The sequence below is a fragment of the Acanthaster planci genome, linkage group LG13 (genome assembly GCF_054643075.1).
Source record: "Acanthaster planci isolate LZ-2023a linkage group LG13, COTS_SCS, whole genome shotgun sequence".
In the NCBI taxonomy this organism is placed as follows: domain Eukaryota; kingdom Metazoa; phylum Echinodermata; class Asteroidea; order Valvatida; family Acanthasteridae; genus Acanthaster; species Acanthaster planci.
Window position 1 is genome coordinate 16,567,020 of NC_141789.1, and position 13,430 is coordinate 16,580,449.

Here is a 13,430-nt window from a genome sequence, read left to right on the forward strand (position 1 = left end):
AAACAACATGTTTTTTGTTTGAGAGGCCTCAGTTGCCTGCCATGGGGCTCCAAACTTGGTTGATTTTACACTATTTTCAATGGAGCTTGAATTGGTTCCGTGCACCCATAGTGTCCTTCCTCCACGGTGGTACATACATGTACTTGCACCGCATGAATGATTAGCTCACGTACATGTATGTACATGGACATGTACATACTTATGTACGTGTACATATGCGTAGATGTAAGTTCCTACGGAATGTAATGGGGTGGATAGGAGAGAATATTTTCCAAAATTCAGAAACTTATACAGGTATATCAATATTTTATTGCAACAAATGGTGTGAGGTACACCAAACACACAGGTGTAACACTTCAATAAATCTAATTATCCAATCGGGTTGGAAAAAATGCCATTCTCAACTTTTGATCTCGTAAAAGTACTTTAAATGTATCTTAAATAAATACAAGCCACCTCACTGTATAAAAGTTATACAACATATTTTTTATCCTTTGTGCTTACAGTATGCAGTGGATGATAACTAAATTCACTGTCAAAGACATAAGAGAGTTGTTCTCACGATACATTTTTCAAAGGAATAAGAGGACCTTAAATATTCTGCTGCAAATCTAAGATAAACACCAGGTGCTTTAATACTGATTACATGTAGTAGGAGTAGAGTGATGCAAGTGGCTTTGTTAGGAGAGTAGCCAATCAATAACTTTGGGAAAAATTCTCTAAGTAGTCCAATACCAAAATGAACAATGATAGAAAAAGCAAAAATTCATTTCAATTTAAAAGTCATAAAGATAATTCCAAACAATGAAAACGCTGTTCTCTGAATGACTCTTTATGGGGTGCTACAAAATTTCATATTAAAGAGTAGGGTGCAAGTTCAATTATGTATGATTTTAGTAACAGGTTCAAAACTGTGAATATTTCATACAAAAAATCTTCCACAGCAACCTTCAGAAAATTAATCATAAGTACAACTCTTTGAGATATCAAACGATTAAGAGCCAAGTAAGATAGTCATGGGTATTATCAACTGTTATTGACAAAACTGATTTTGTTATGTTATCCTGCAGTTGATGAAACCATCTACTGATGCTTGTTTACCTGAGATTATTTACAACTGCACTTGTAAACTCACTGGTTGTGGCATATCCACCCATGTCTTGTGTGCGTACCTTCAGTCAAGAAAAGACACAAAAGAAAAATAAGCATCTGCATGCAAATAAAACATAAAAATATACTGCTTTTATGAAAGCAAAGTACTTGATATTAAAAAAATCAAAATTGGGAAAAATTCTTAGGGGTATCAAGGCAAAGAAATGAATGATGAAGGTAACTGCTCTAGCTTCTTTGAAATTTAAGGATTGGTACTGAAATTCATATCACAGTCAGGTGAGTACGAATTTGAAATTTAGTGTAAATTGCCCCAGAAATGAAGATAATTTATAGACGTCAGAAGGTATTTCCATTCGCAATTGTCACTGAGCAATCTAAGTCTTGACTGAACTCACCTTGCCTGCACTGACAACTGACTCCACTGCTCTTTGAATGAGCTTGGCATACGAATCCATGCTGTAATTCAATAAAAAAGGGAAAGAGTTACAAAAGATAGTTTGTGGTTTATTGTTAAAATGGGTACAGGTGTTTGATATCTACATCGTTTATGTGTCTTGACCATGATGCCTCTATGTAAGGGGTCAGTAATAAACTAGATCTTAACGTGTCTCCATCGCCTATAAACCATACAATTACACAATGCAACATCTAAGATTCTTAAAAGAAAACACTCATATAATGTAGCCATCAATTTCCTGTTTTTATTTCTACAGTTGAAAGAAGATTTTGAAGTGTTTGTTGAGCCAAACTGTTTTTTCACTTTTGGGCATCCTTTGAAGCCATACTGATAAATGACTGATGAAAGAGTAAAATTCTACGGGCCAACAGGATGAACGAGTAGACTCTACCAAGAGCCTCAGAAGATTAAAATGTCATTAATGATTTGGACAATACACTTACTGAAGATGTTTGAGCATGTTGGCAGCACAGAGAAACATAGCTGTAGGATTAGCAATGTTACGCCCCACAGCTTGTGAGAAGGTATGTCTAGCACCCTGACCAATCAAATAAAGAATTCCCATCATGACTTTAAACAACTTGCCCAATCGACATACACATCCAAAATTTGAATTAACACTGACATGAAACAAAAGAAACATTGTCATTATGATCAAAGGCATGAAAATATATGTTTAAAATAAATTGAACACCATGAGAGGCATCTGAGACAAATCTAAAGAGCAATACACTTTCAGTGAAAGTTTTTATCACACAAAACGTAAATTCTAGCAAATGTCTTCTGCTTGGTAAACTTTTGACTTCATTCTATTTTGTTTACATTGATATAATTTCCCATCAACTTACAGGCTCAAATATTGCAAATTCCGTGGAGTAACTTTCTCCAGGAACCACCCCTGCTCCACCAACCAGCCCAGCCGCTAAGTTATCAACAATGTTGCCATAGAGGTTAGGGGTGACCAGCACATCAAACTGATGAGGATTGGAAGCCAACTGCATGCAACAATTGTCAACAATCATAGACTCGAACTGGATCTTAGGGTACAAAGTTGAGATCTGGCGACAGCTTTCAAGAAAGAGACCATCCCCAAGTTTCCTAGAAAAGAAAACAGAATTTAATTGATATTGCAGGTATAGAAGTGACAACAGGGTAACCTGTGCAATGGATATTTAAGCATAACAAATAACTGGCTCGATCATAACATTTGTGTTTCACAAATATTTGTACCCGAAGGATAATAAAGCACTGTATGGTATCATCAATCTTAAACATTAGCCAATTAATTTTCTGATTGATCCGAGTTGCCTAGACATCACGATTTTCAAGCAGCCTAAGAGGATGGGCTATCATTAAGTCTATGCCTCGTCGGCTGTCAAACCAGATGCAGCGAAGCAAAAATGATAAAATCTGTCATCCAAGCGTGAAGAGTACTCACATTATATTTGCCTTGTGTACTGCAGTAACTTTCTGACGATCATTTCTTCTGGCGTAATCAAAAGCAAACTTTGCAATCCGCATTGAGTTGGCTCTTGTAATAATCTTCAGGCATTCTACAACACCAGGAACACTCTGATAGAAAAAAGAATCCATACGCCAGTACAAATAAATAATATCCACTCTTTTCAAACTTACGAAAGTGATCTCCGAGTCTCAATACATAAGGCATACAGTCACATGATCATTGCAAACATAGACAATGCAGGATTACCTCATGTTCCAATGCACTATACTCTCCTTCTGTCTGTTCACGTATTACAACAAAATCCAGACCAGTGTGTCTTGTCTTAATGCCCGGCAGAGTACGACACCTAACAACATTGGCAAATAGGTCCAATTCTCGTCTGTCAGGGAAAAATATTTTAGTCAAGTCATAAGATGTGTTTAATACAGTTATTAACAGAAAAGTTCCAGAGACGGCAATCAGTTGGTGCTTAATTAGCAAACAAATACACACTTTATGTGATCAAACATCCTGAGCTTGCTACGAGCTCTTAGAAGAAACAACACATCCACAATCTAAATTCCTACATTTTCTATGGTTAATAATGGTTTGTGAAGACTCTGTACATACATTAAGCCATGGAATTTGGCCCTCGTTTTACCTAGCAGTTCTAAGTGCAAGTTTCAAATAGGAAAGGTACATGTACTCCCTCTGAGTGTTCATAATTGTACATGTTCATTGGTGTTGTGATGTTTGACTTCAAGAGTTACCAAACCTGATTTTCATGTTGAGTGTCTGAAGCTCACCACCTCCTCCCCAGGGTGTGTGAATGATTCCCTTGAGGGCAACCTGGTTCCGCTTAAAGGAATCAATGACATCACCTACAGTGGCACTCTTCCCTACTTGTACCTCACTGCAGAAAGAAAAAATACATAATGACATCAACCAGTTCTAAGCAATATTGAAAATAAAACCTGCAATGTATAAATCATGAGTAATTTCCATTTTCAGTGCTATAAGTTGAAACGTAGTGTTATAACACCACATATTATGCAAGATTTTGTTCAGCTTAAAGGAGAAAAGATCTTGTATTAATTCAAAACTGCACAGCAGTGATCAAAAAATTACATAAATGTTGGCATACCAGTACCTGACAAATAATTCCTCAAAGTCTACTGGCACTCCTGCACTTTTGAACACTTCCCTGACAGATAACATAAGTTCAGGACCAACGCCATCCCCTGGGATTAGTGTGACAGTCCTCTTGGTGTCTGGCTCAGCTACTGGAGCCTGGGAACATCACAAACATATTTAAGTAAAAAAGCAATTAAGGGTCTAGGAAGCAAGGAGAAAAAGAAGCAGGCTAAGAGTGAAATAGGAGAAGCAACAGTTCTTTTATATGAAAAACAAGCAATAGAGGGGCTGCATGGAGCACCCTCACAGAGGACAGGTCTTGGTTCCTGTGTAATATGCTTGAAAAGACCCTATAGTCCTTTCTTGTCATATAAATCTAAATAACAAACATGTCCTTTGTGAGGGCACTCCACACAGCCCCTCTAAGGCTCTGGACTATAGGCCTAAAAGAAGCCAAAAGACATAAATAAATGTTTAATTCTCTTGTAGACCACGTGGCCACTGGATGATCTTCATAATTTTAATATTGTTTTGTTTAGACAGATTTCCATACTAACCACTTTTATTAACACTTTGAATTAGGTTTAACTGGAAAAAGTAACCAAAACTCACTAAAGACAATCTGAATTCTAACACTTGTATTTTCTAACTTACCACAGGTTTTTGACAAGCTTGGCTTATTGCAAGTGTTCTGACTAGTAAGTGGACTGATGGTAACTGTGAAAAGTAATGTTTGAATAGTAAATGTTAATAACAGCATTTACAGTGACAAAAAATGATTTCAAGATTTTGGGGAGTCAGGTTGGCGTAGTGATTCTTTCTCAACGCCTTCCATCTCTGCGGCCCGGGTTCGAATCCTGGCCCAGTCCACATGTGGATTGGTTTTCAGTCCCTACTTGATTCCGCGGGTTTTACCCAGAATATTCCTTTGGGGTTTTCCTCCTACCTCTAAAACTGTAACTGCTTCTCACTGTCTCCTCTCTACAGCCTCAGGTTTTTATTCAGGCTTGCGAGCTACAGTGCCTGGGGTGCTTTTGAGGAATTCTTGGTGTCATTACCAGTGGGAGTGGGACCACGATGCCTGCCACGATAGTTACTACCACTGTACCAGTACCACTGCCATACCCCCAGAACTGTGGGGTCCAACGTACGTCCGCTCCACTTCTATGTTCATGGGAGCGCAGCGGGCGTCGGACCCCACAGTTCTGGGGGGTAGGCCTACCAGTGGCAGTGCCACTGCCATGCCAGGGGGATGGGTAGAGTCAGTCTGCCACATAGCATTATGCGTTATCACAATCAAAAGTAACAGGAAAGATAGACATACAAATACAAAAAGGAGGAAGTTAATTACTCACTTTTAAACCAGTCCTCGTTAATATTTTGCAAAAGAGGCTAGAATTCGCCATCAGTTTGATCCGTATTTCTTCACGGTCTAGTCTGAGTGACACAGTAGGCAATACACCAATGCAAGGTTCAGAACAGACTGGACCCTCTAGATTCAACGTTTTAAATGTACATGTACTCCCAGATCCTTGAAATGATCGAAGAGGGAAACCAGACCGATGTTAACATGGCCCCTTTCACCATGCGCGCAATTTGTCGCCAGCTTTGCTGGAGTAGTATTTCAAGATCTCAGCTGATAATCTTACCGTTCATCTCTCTCAATAAAAGTGAGAATCACTTCCGACGGATGGCGAAGGTATTTAAACAATTAGATACTTGATCCATGGAGGAAGGAAAAAACATTGAGGACAAGCCTAGGTTCCCCATACAGCGGCGGACCCAGGATTTTTCAAAAGGGGGGGGGGTGAACTGAAACCATGGAGGTAGTATGAAAAGTATCCACTCGGTTTGGGGATTGGAGCAATTTTGTATTCTAGGCACTCTGTGGTGCAATTTCAGGTGGTATGACCCCTCTCTTTTCTTTGCTTGCCCTTTTCTTCCTTTTCATTTATTTATTTATTTATTTAATTTTTTGAAAAGGGGGTGGGGCGTGTACCCTACCCCCCCGATGATCTGCCCCTGTTCCCTGATTCTTTCCCATGACATACACTAGGCCTACCCATGGACGTATATAAAAAAAAGCAGGACTCGCAATGCCCTTAATCAGCTTATAGAGATCATTAAAACCACTAGCGGCCATTTTACCAAGCCGAATACAAATTAAGTTTGCCCAGCAATGCCCGCCTTTGTTCTCCCTGGCATCAATAGAAGCAAGCCAACCCACCCATTTGTATTCGGCTTGGTAAAAGGCCGCTGGTTGGCTTCTATTTCATGTATTTCATATAAAGGCGTTGCAAGTCCAGGGTTTTTTTTATATATGTCCGTGGGCCTACCCCCAGTCTGAGCCTAGTATTAAACTTGGACTACACTACCCCCGACGTCCGTCCTGCTACCCCCAGAACTGGGGAGTCCGCATCTGCCTCACGAGACATACACTATTTCCGATGATCGAAAGGGTACTGACTAACATTAGGCACATTAGGGGCATTAGGGTGTCGATGCTGTAAGTTTTGACAAAATTGTGCATCAAGAGAACAAGGAGAAACTTGCATGTACACGTACATGTAATTAGACTGGAGCTTATTGCTATGGGAGTTTTGAAGGCACGCACAGGTGTCACTCATTTTATTAGTGCAGCACCATGTGTTAGTTTTGTACAACCTCAATTGTAGGCCTATATAGGCCCTAATTATTTACAAAAATAAGTGAAGTTTAATTATTGTGTTGAAATATGTGAACATTGATGTTCTGAAGGTGCTTGGAAGTTTTAAATTAGTTCACTACCTAATTGAAAAAGGTGGATGTGACTGAAATTAACCAATCTTACAAGAAGTGGAGACTGTCATGACAAAGATGCTTGCACTTGATCATTTTCATCAGGCTCCTGTGATGTTAGGGAGCTCCATTTCCCATGGACACCGGGGGTTTTGCATTGGAACTGAACATCCAATCAGCCGTTATCCAGTCCCCAATCAAGAGGACTTACCACAAGACATGCAAGATACCATTAACGAAGTTGCAGAGAGGGTAACAGGCTCAACAAATTCACTTTACATGTGCAAGGATCCCATTAAAACAAACTACTGTTAGCATTGTTCTCAGAGCAAGACTTGGATACAACCTGTCATCCGATCCATACAGAATTCTGTTGCCAGATGCCCCATTGTATTTTGCCTATTTCTGATTTTAACGTTCTAAAGTGCACTCAACCAAGGGAAAATGAAATCAACTCAAAGAATAAAAGTTTTGACAGGTGAAAGAATGGTACTGGAATGTTTTTCAAGGAAAAATGAGCAATTTAGGGGCAAACCTTTGAGCTTTATGTACATATATTTGCAAAAGAGTTGTTTGTGCATTGTTACTTATACTGAAAATGTGAATGATTTGGCTGAAATAGATTCATATATTTATGACTTTATTCATTGCTTTCAGAGTGGATTTGTTCCTAATGTCTTCAAAGCACTCTCCCACCGGCCAGATGAATTCCGAGCTTTTTTCAGGTATTATGATGTCATCATGGGAAAAGAAACAGGATCACTCACTAAAGCTGATAAAGAAATGATCGTTGTTGCTACCAGCTCAGTCAACAACTGCTTGTATTGCATCATATCTCACTCAGCACTGTTTAGGATCTACTCCAAGAATCGTATTCTAGCTGACCAGGTGAGGAACATCTATGGGCAAATTTGATCAAGGACCTCTTGTTAACTAGTGGTTGGTTTGTGCATCATGTACAGTGAAGTTGAATTATGAATGACCCCAGTCCAACGTTGTTAGGTCATTAGGTCGAAGGGGACAAGAGGTGGCCTGAGGAAGTGCAGAATAGCAAAAAGAAAAGTGAAAAGGGTCGTTTCTTTCTGCACTGTGCTATTGAAAATGGTTCATGTCAACCAACGATGCGATCAACCTTGACAGGCTGGTCGTGAATAGTTGACTAGACTTGTACAACCGTTGTTCACTAATGTGCATTCCATCAGAGTTAGTGGAACTATGATTAACTATGATAATTGATCGAAGTGACCCTGTAGTTACGATTCATTTGAAAATGTCCAATGTCATTCAGACGTGCATGCAATTTGAGGTCTGTCCTACCAGTGCACCCTACACAAACTCGCATGTGTGCTTTGTTCCCAAATGACTTCACTGTTTGAAATACCAGACTGGTTCACTGAAGTAGGTTTCACAATGCATTTTACACCTGTAAATGCTATTTAAAAATGTGCACTTAAGAATATAGCATTTAAGTAAGGATTATTAAAGTGGGTCTTGAGACTAATACTACAAATGTGAAAAGTTAATGCCGTGTTGTACATGTTCATGGAATGCATTTCCTTGCAAAGTTTGACAAAAGAGGTATTTTATGATATCTCCACATCTTCAGATTGCAGCCAATTGGGAATGTGCTGAATTGGACTCCCGACAACGAGTGATTGTGGAGTTTGCCATTGCTGTCTGCAAGTCTGAGACTATCACAGAAGAACACTTTAAGAAACTAGAAGCACACGGCTTGGACCGTGAAGATGCTTGGGACATTGGTGCTATTGCTTCTTTGTTTGCATTGTCAAATCGAATGGCTCATCTTACAGATATGAGACCAAATAAAGAGTTTTATTTAATGGGAAGGGTGCCCAAAGAGAAAAAGTAGGAGCACAGCTGGATATCAGAAACAAAAGCACTGCAGTCAACAAAATGGAAATCTTAGAGTCACTGTAATCACACTTTAATTTTTACAGTAAATTACACAGAAATTGATCATATCCAAACATTTTTCAACATTTAACATCTGAAGTTGACCACATCTAAACTGTTAACTGGTATCAAGCATTCAAAGTTCTATCCATGAAAAAGTGTCCTATCTTGGTATTGTGATTTTTTTGTTATATTTATTTTGATCAATACCACTTAGTAAATTCACTTTAATTACAAAATAAAAAAGTTGCATTTGTGAAAAAAAGTAAAATCTAATGAAGTCCAACAGATTACAAAGTGGAGTTTACTTTCTAACAGGTACAGAATGTTAACAACCTTGGCAGTCTATCATGTAAAATGTATGTATAAATATAGAACTATGTCATTTAAGCTAAGCTGTTTTTACCATTGTTTCATTGACACCTTTGTAAATGTGTTTCAGTTTATGCAAGATTGCTGTTCAATGCACGTGCATCTAGTGGTTAATTAATTGAAGTTGAAAGATAATGTTTTCATGATGGACGTGCAGTTGAAAACAAAAGAAAAAAAAAAGAAAACAACTGTGGTTTGGTAATGATGGTGAATATTGATAAGAGCATTATTGTGAATACTTTTCTCAAATGAACTGAAGGGAACAAAACTGGATTGATCCTTAGATTTTTAGATAGGTGATGAGTGTCTTGATTGTATTACAAACCTCCTCTTGAACTAAACTGGGTATGGGAAGGTTTATGGGATATAGGTTTAAGGATATGGGAAGCTGTAGAGTAGGTTGTAAAAATTTAGCATACATTATGAAAGGTTGACAGACTTCCAGTAGAGTCTGCAATACTGCACTTTTGAAACACAGAAAGATGCACATTTTGAATTTAATAATTGTATGCAGTTCACTCAAAGATAAAATGTACAAATAAAATACAAATTTGTGTTGTCTGAAGCTTGAAAGTTGCAAAATAAAACTGGCAGCTCATTAACGTACAAATGTATGCATAGATGTACTTACATGTCTGACTGTCCTAGGTGTTTCTTTCAACTATTGGGAATATTTAGTTGAAGTTGTGTCTAATATAAGTTTTAAGGTTTCCTGTCTCCTTGACTGGAGATGATAAAAGACACACTGATATGATAGAACAAAATTCATGGCATCTGCAAAATTCTTTAGGTTCAAACTGACTGTTGAACGACGGACAAATGCTGACCATATGTTGGCTGCTCATGGAAACACACAGGCAGGGACCGAGTCGTATCACCATAAGTGTGGCCAAACTGGAATCGAATCTCTGTTAAATAGAAAAAGAGAAATTTAGAGTTACCGTTTTGAATAAATGATAATGGTTGAAAGATTTCAAACAATTTAAATTCTCAGTTGAGTAACACCACTACCACATTTAAAGAAGGCACTATGAAATTCTAGAATCCTGCTCACGTGGTAGGTATCCTGTGTACTTGGGCACCATTCCAATTTGCTTGTAAAGACGTCTCTGCATCAAGACATCTCTGTCTTCTTTGGTAAGCTGGATGGATGCCTTTGCTTGGTCATCTGGAAGCATGGTCCTGAAAAAAGAAAAATGATGCAAAAAGAATGAAGACAAAAAATCTCAGGCAGTTACTTCACAATCTGTTCAATTATAAAGAGGGCTAAAGGTTGGAACAAGAGAGGGCTAAAGGTTGGAACAAGAGGGCTAAAGGTTGGAACAAGAGCACTTTATAGCCTTAACATCTAAACAAAAAATCAGTTCATACTATAGTGATGAAAACAAGGGTACATGTACTAGCCTAGCTAGACCATGACATGGTAAAGTTATGTATAAACTCTAAACACACAAACTCTAGCTTACTTGGGAGTGTAGGCTTGTCCAATTCTCTCTGCATGCCTTTCTGTCTCATCATAGAAGGTATTGAAAGATTTATCACAGATGGTATGATAGCGAGCACCTAGGCCCAGTTCAGACACACCTTGTCTTGGAATGAAGCCCTTGTACCCTGGCATAGGGGCTTCTCTAGATGCACGTTTGTCTTCTGAGAAAGGGAAGGAATTCACCATGTTATATTGAGCGTACTTGGAAATTCGAAAAAGGAATCTGATGAATATTTTATGAATTACATATTGCTTTTAGTGGTATTTAAAAAGCAATGCCAAGTCATTACCACAGTTACAGAATTTAAAAAGTAAAGTACAAAAACCGAAAAAAAAATCGAGAAAACTCTTTCTCGTATTACAATCATGGAGGTATCAAACAAAGCTTTTCTAAGATTAAATTACAACTCAATCCACTCGGAGAACTGGTAAGGTTAAATTCTGTTAACATTTTGAACAATCACCAACCTAGAAGTATTTTGGAAGTCGGATGTCTGTCCCTGTACTGGTTTAATCGGTGGATAACTGTCCCTTCATCTACCATTGGCCGTAGTGGTTTGATCTGCGTTTGTGCTTTTCGTAATGTGTGCACCTTGGTATCATGTTCCTTGGTGTTCCTCATGAAGTCATCAATGCAGACATCACAATCTTCCTTATAGGTGTTGCCAAACTTGAATGGCATTCTGGGAATGTAGCCTGTAATGCGAAGCATTTAAGGTGAAAAAGTACATGAATATGTACATAAGGGGGCTACATTCAAAAGTATTTTGAGATCGAGGTAAACAAAACGGATTTTGTTGTGGCTTATCAAGCTACATGTATACTGGAAAAGGGTTTTCAGAACAGGCCCAAAAAACTTGTAGCATTTGATAATTTTAATTTAATCAGGAAATTGATAAGGGAAGGGCTAGCGGTAAGAAACAAGTTCTTGACAATATGAGTGTGTTTAAAGCTGGGGGAAATTCTTTTCCTTTAAGTAAATATATGAACTAAATTATCATCAATAAAGGAATATGAGAGAATTTTGGGGGGCGGGTGGGGTTAGAACTTCACCTGATATGAAAATAACAAAATACGTGTAAATAAATGTGCCTGATACCTGTGTATCCAGGAACCATTTTCTCTGTCAGCTTATTGTCTCCTGTTGATTTAGGAAGTTTAAGATCTCGTCTTGTACCACTCCCTTCCACATCCTCTGGACCACTTAGACCTGTTCCAACAAAGGTTGTCTTTGGATCAAAATAGTTCTGCGGAGAGGCTGTATATGCTGGATGCCTGGTTCTCCATGACTATAAATTATAAATTAAACAGAAAAGGGTCTCAATATAGTATAATGTTGCATAAGCCTACTTGAAAGAACGCGTTTGAAAACTGCATGCAGATAAAAGATTCTCTTGGTTAGCTTAATACACATGAAAGTTAGGACACCAGCTTTTGACTTGGTGCGTAATGGGTCAGGTCACTCACATCAGTAACTCTTTCACATTTCAGGTCAGTCCAACAAGTGGCGGGGCAAAAACTAAAGTCAAATACGACTGTAGACATAACTGAAGTTTCTGAATCATCCATACATTTTACATTCATAGACAAATGGTCACTTATTTTCAGTTTTTATCATACGTTCACACATACAGTCCTGAATTTTGACATGTGAACTATTATAATTAGTACATTACATGGATTGTATGAGTCCAACCGCTGGTTAGGTTACAGTGGCTAGACGTTCTAAAATTAAACATTTATATATTTCCACCATGCAGAAAATTCCTCGGGATGCACAGCAATTCTCTGGACAAATTCTATACTTAATGCACAAAAAAATGAATGTTATTCCTGGCTGAAACTTTTAAGTTTCATACTGCATATAAGAAATACATGTACATGCAAATGTGTTACCTCAGATAATTTATTTGTAGCATTGCCATATGTATCACCAACATGATACTTGTATTGCTCTATGTAACCTCGGTACCTGAAATAACACACATTAAAAGAATCATGGTTGATACTGAACGTAAATGAATCTCTTTAGATCAAATAATGTAATTACATGTAAAATAATAAGAAATAGCAAGTTATATTTCTTTATCTTACTGACCAAAAGGAAAATGATTTTATTTTAATGTTTTATTGCATTAGTTCACAAACACATCACTTTTGCACTATATTATTCATATCAATCACTGTCAAACCATGTACATACATGTCATTGGTAAATTGTGAAAGAATTGGCATCTCACTTGAGATTTATTTACAAATGGTGAAAGCATTCAACCCAACGTTACTAGCAAATATTGAATATATCGAAAATTCAACTGTTGTCACCATGGTCACTGACACGGCTACGGTAATCAATACAGGTGCAATACTTCAATCAATCAATTATATCCACGTAAAATGTGATTGCATTATGATAACCTCAAATACAATGGTTCAATTTAAAGTAAGTTTCCTTACCCCGGAAGTTCCGTTCCAGGTTTAAGTTGACTAAATTCTCTCCTTCTTTTAACATTCCACGTAGTGGAATTCGGCATAGATGTGTTCATCATCTTGGCAACGTATCGTTGTCTTTGAACCTTCAGAATCGAACTTTACAGCCTGACAACTTGAGCAGAGTTGTGCCGTTTCGTGGGCGTCGCGCGCTTGCACTGCAGGTGGCTCTATGTTGTGGCGTGGTGAAGGTACGAGGGTCGTTGCTAGACGTGGTCCGTGTACCTCATTATGCGGTTGTT

The 13,430-nt window shown here is 38.1% G+C and overlaps 3 protein-coding genes across 3 annotated transcripts; 1 reads left to right on the plus strand and 2 right to left on the minus strand.

Annotated features, from left to right (window-relative positions):
• Nucleotides 1–286: 286 nt before the first annotated feature.
• On the minus strand, nucleotides 287–5,652 carry idh3b (isocitrate dehydrogenase (NAD(+)) 3 non-catalytic subunit beta). The gene is made up of 10 exons (XM_022224953.2): nucleotides 5,504–5,652; nucleotides 4,803–4,865; nucleotides 4,165–4,304; nucleotides 3,790–3,927; nucleotides 3,282–3,414; nucleotides 3,009–3,142; nucleotides 2,419–2,668; nucleotides 2,014–2,108; nucleotides 1,509–1,569; nucleotides 287–1,172 (listed from the first exon to the last, which is right to left on the minus strand). The coding sequence occupies exons 1-10, from the start codon at nucleotides 5,552–5,554 to the stop codon at nucleotides 1,098–1,100; spliced, it is 1,140 nt and encodes a 379-aa protein (XP_022080645.2). The 5' UTR covers nucleotides 5,555–5,652; the 3' UTR covers nucleotides 287–1,097.
• Nucleotides 5,653–5,688: 36 nt separating this feature from the next.
• LOC110973825 (uncharacterized) lies at nucleotides 5,689–9,822 on the plus strand. The gene is made up of 4 exons (XM_022224958.2): nucleotides 5,689–5,847; nucleotides 7,032–7,178; nucleotides 7,584–7,814; nucleotides 8,533–9,822. The coding sequence occupies exons 1-4, from the start codon at nucleotides 5,719–5,721 to the stop codon at nucleotides 8,794–8,796; spliced, it is 771 nt and encodes a 256-aa protein (XP_022080650.2). The 5' UTR covers nucleotides 5,689–5,718; the 3' UTR covers nucleotides 8,797–9,822.
• Nucleotides 8,850–13,378, minus strand: LOC110973823 (ciliary microtubule inner protein 2B-like). Its single transcript, XM_022224954.2, has 7 exons — nucleotides 13,156–13,378; nucleotides 12,595–12,670; nucleotides 11,798–11,987; nucleotides 11,167–11,394; nucleotides 10,679–10,859; nucleotides 10,267–10,394; nucleotides 8,850–10,120 (listed from the first exon to the last, which is right to left on the minus strand). The coding sequence occupies exons 1-7, from the start codon at nucleotides 13,245–13,247 to the stop codon at nucleotides 10,005–10,007; spliced, it is 1,011 nt and encodes a 336-aa protein (XP_022080646.1). The 5' UTR covers nucleotides 13,248–13,378; the 3' UTR covers nucleotides 8,850–10,004.
• Between the last annotated feature and the right edge of the window lie 52 nt (nucleotides 13,379–13,430).

Coding starts and splice junctions, on each gene's coding strand:
- idh3b (XM_022224953.2), bottom strand. CDS start 5,554: ATGGCGAATTCTAGCCTCTTTTGCAAAATATTAACGAGGACTGGTTTA. Junction 4,866..5,503: donor TAACGAGGACTGGTTTAAAA/GTGAGTAATTAA, acceptor TACTTTTCACAG/TTACCATCAGTCCACTTACT. Junction 2,109..2,418: donor AATTTGCAATATTTGAGCCT/GTAAGTTGATGG, acceptor TTGATTGGTCAG/GGTGCTAGACATACCTTCTC.
- LOC110973825 (XM_022224958.2), top strand. CDS start 5,719: ATGGCCCCTTTCACCATGCGCGCAATTTGTCGCCAGCTTTGCTGGAGT. Junction 7,179..7,583: donor TTAACGAAGTTGCAGAGAGG/GTAACAGGCTCA, acceptor CATTGCTTTCAG/AGTGGATTTGTTCCTAATGT. Junction 7,815..8,532: donor ATCGTATTCTAGCTGACCAG/GTGAGGAACATC, acceptor CCACATCTTCAG/ATTGCAGCCAATTGGGAATG.
- LOC110973823 (XM_022224954.2), bottom strand. CDS start 13,247: ATGATGAACACATCTATGCCGAATTCCACTACGTGGAATGTTAAAAGA. Junction 12,671..13,155: donor CCTGGAACGGAACTTCCGGG/GTAAGGAAACTT, acceptor GTGTTATTTCAG/GTACCGAGGTTACATAGAGC. Junction 10,121..10,266: donor GTACACAGGATACCTACCAC/GTGAGCAGGATT, acceptor TCTATTTAACAG/AGATTCGATTCCAGTTTGGC.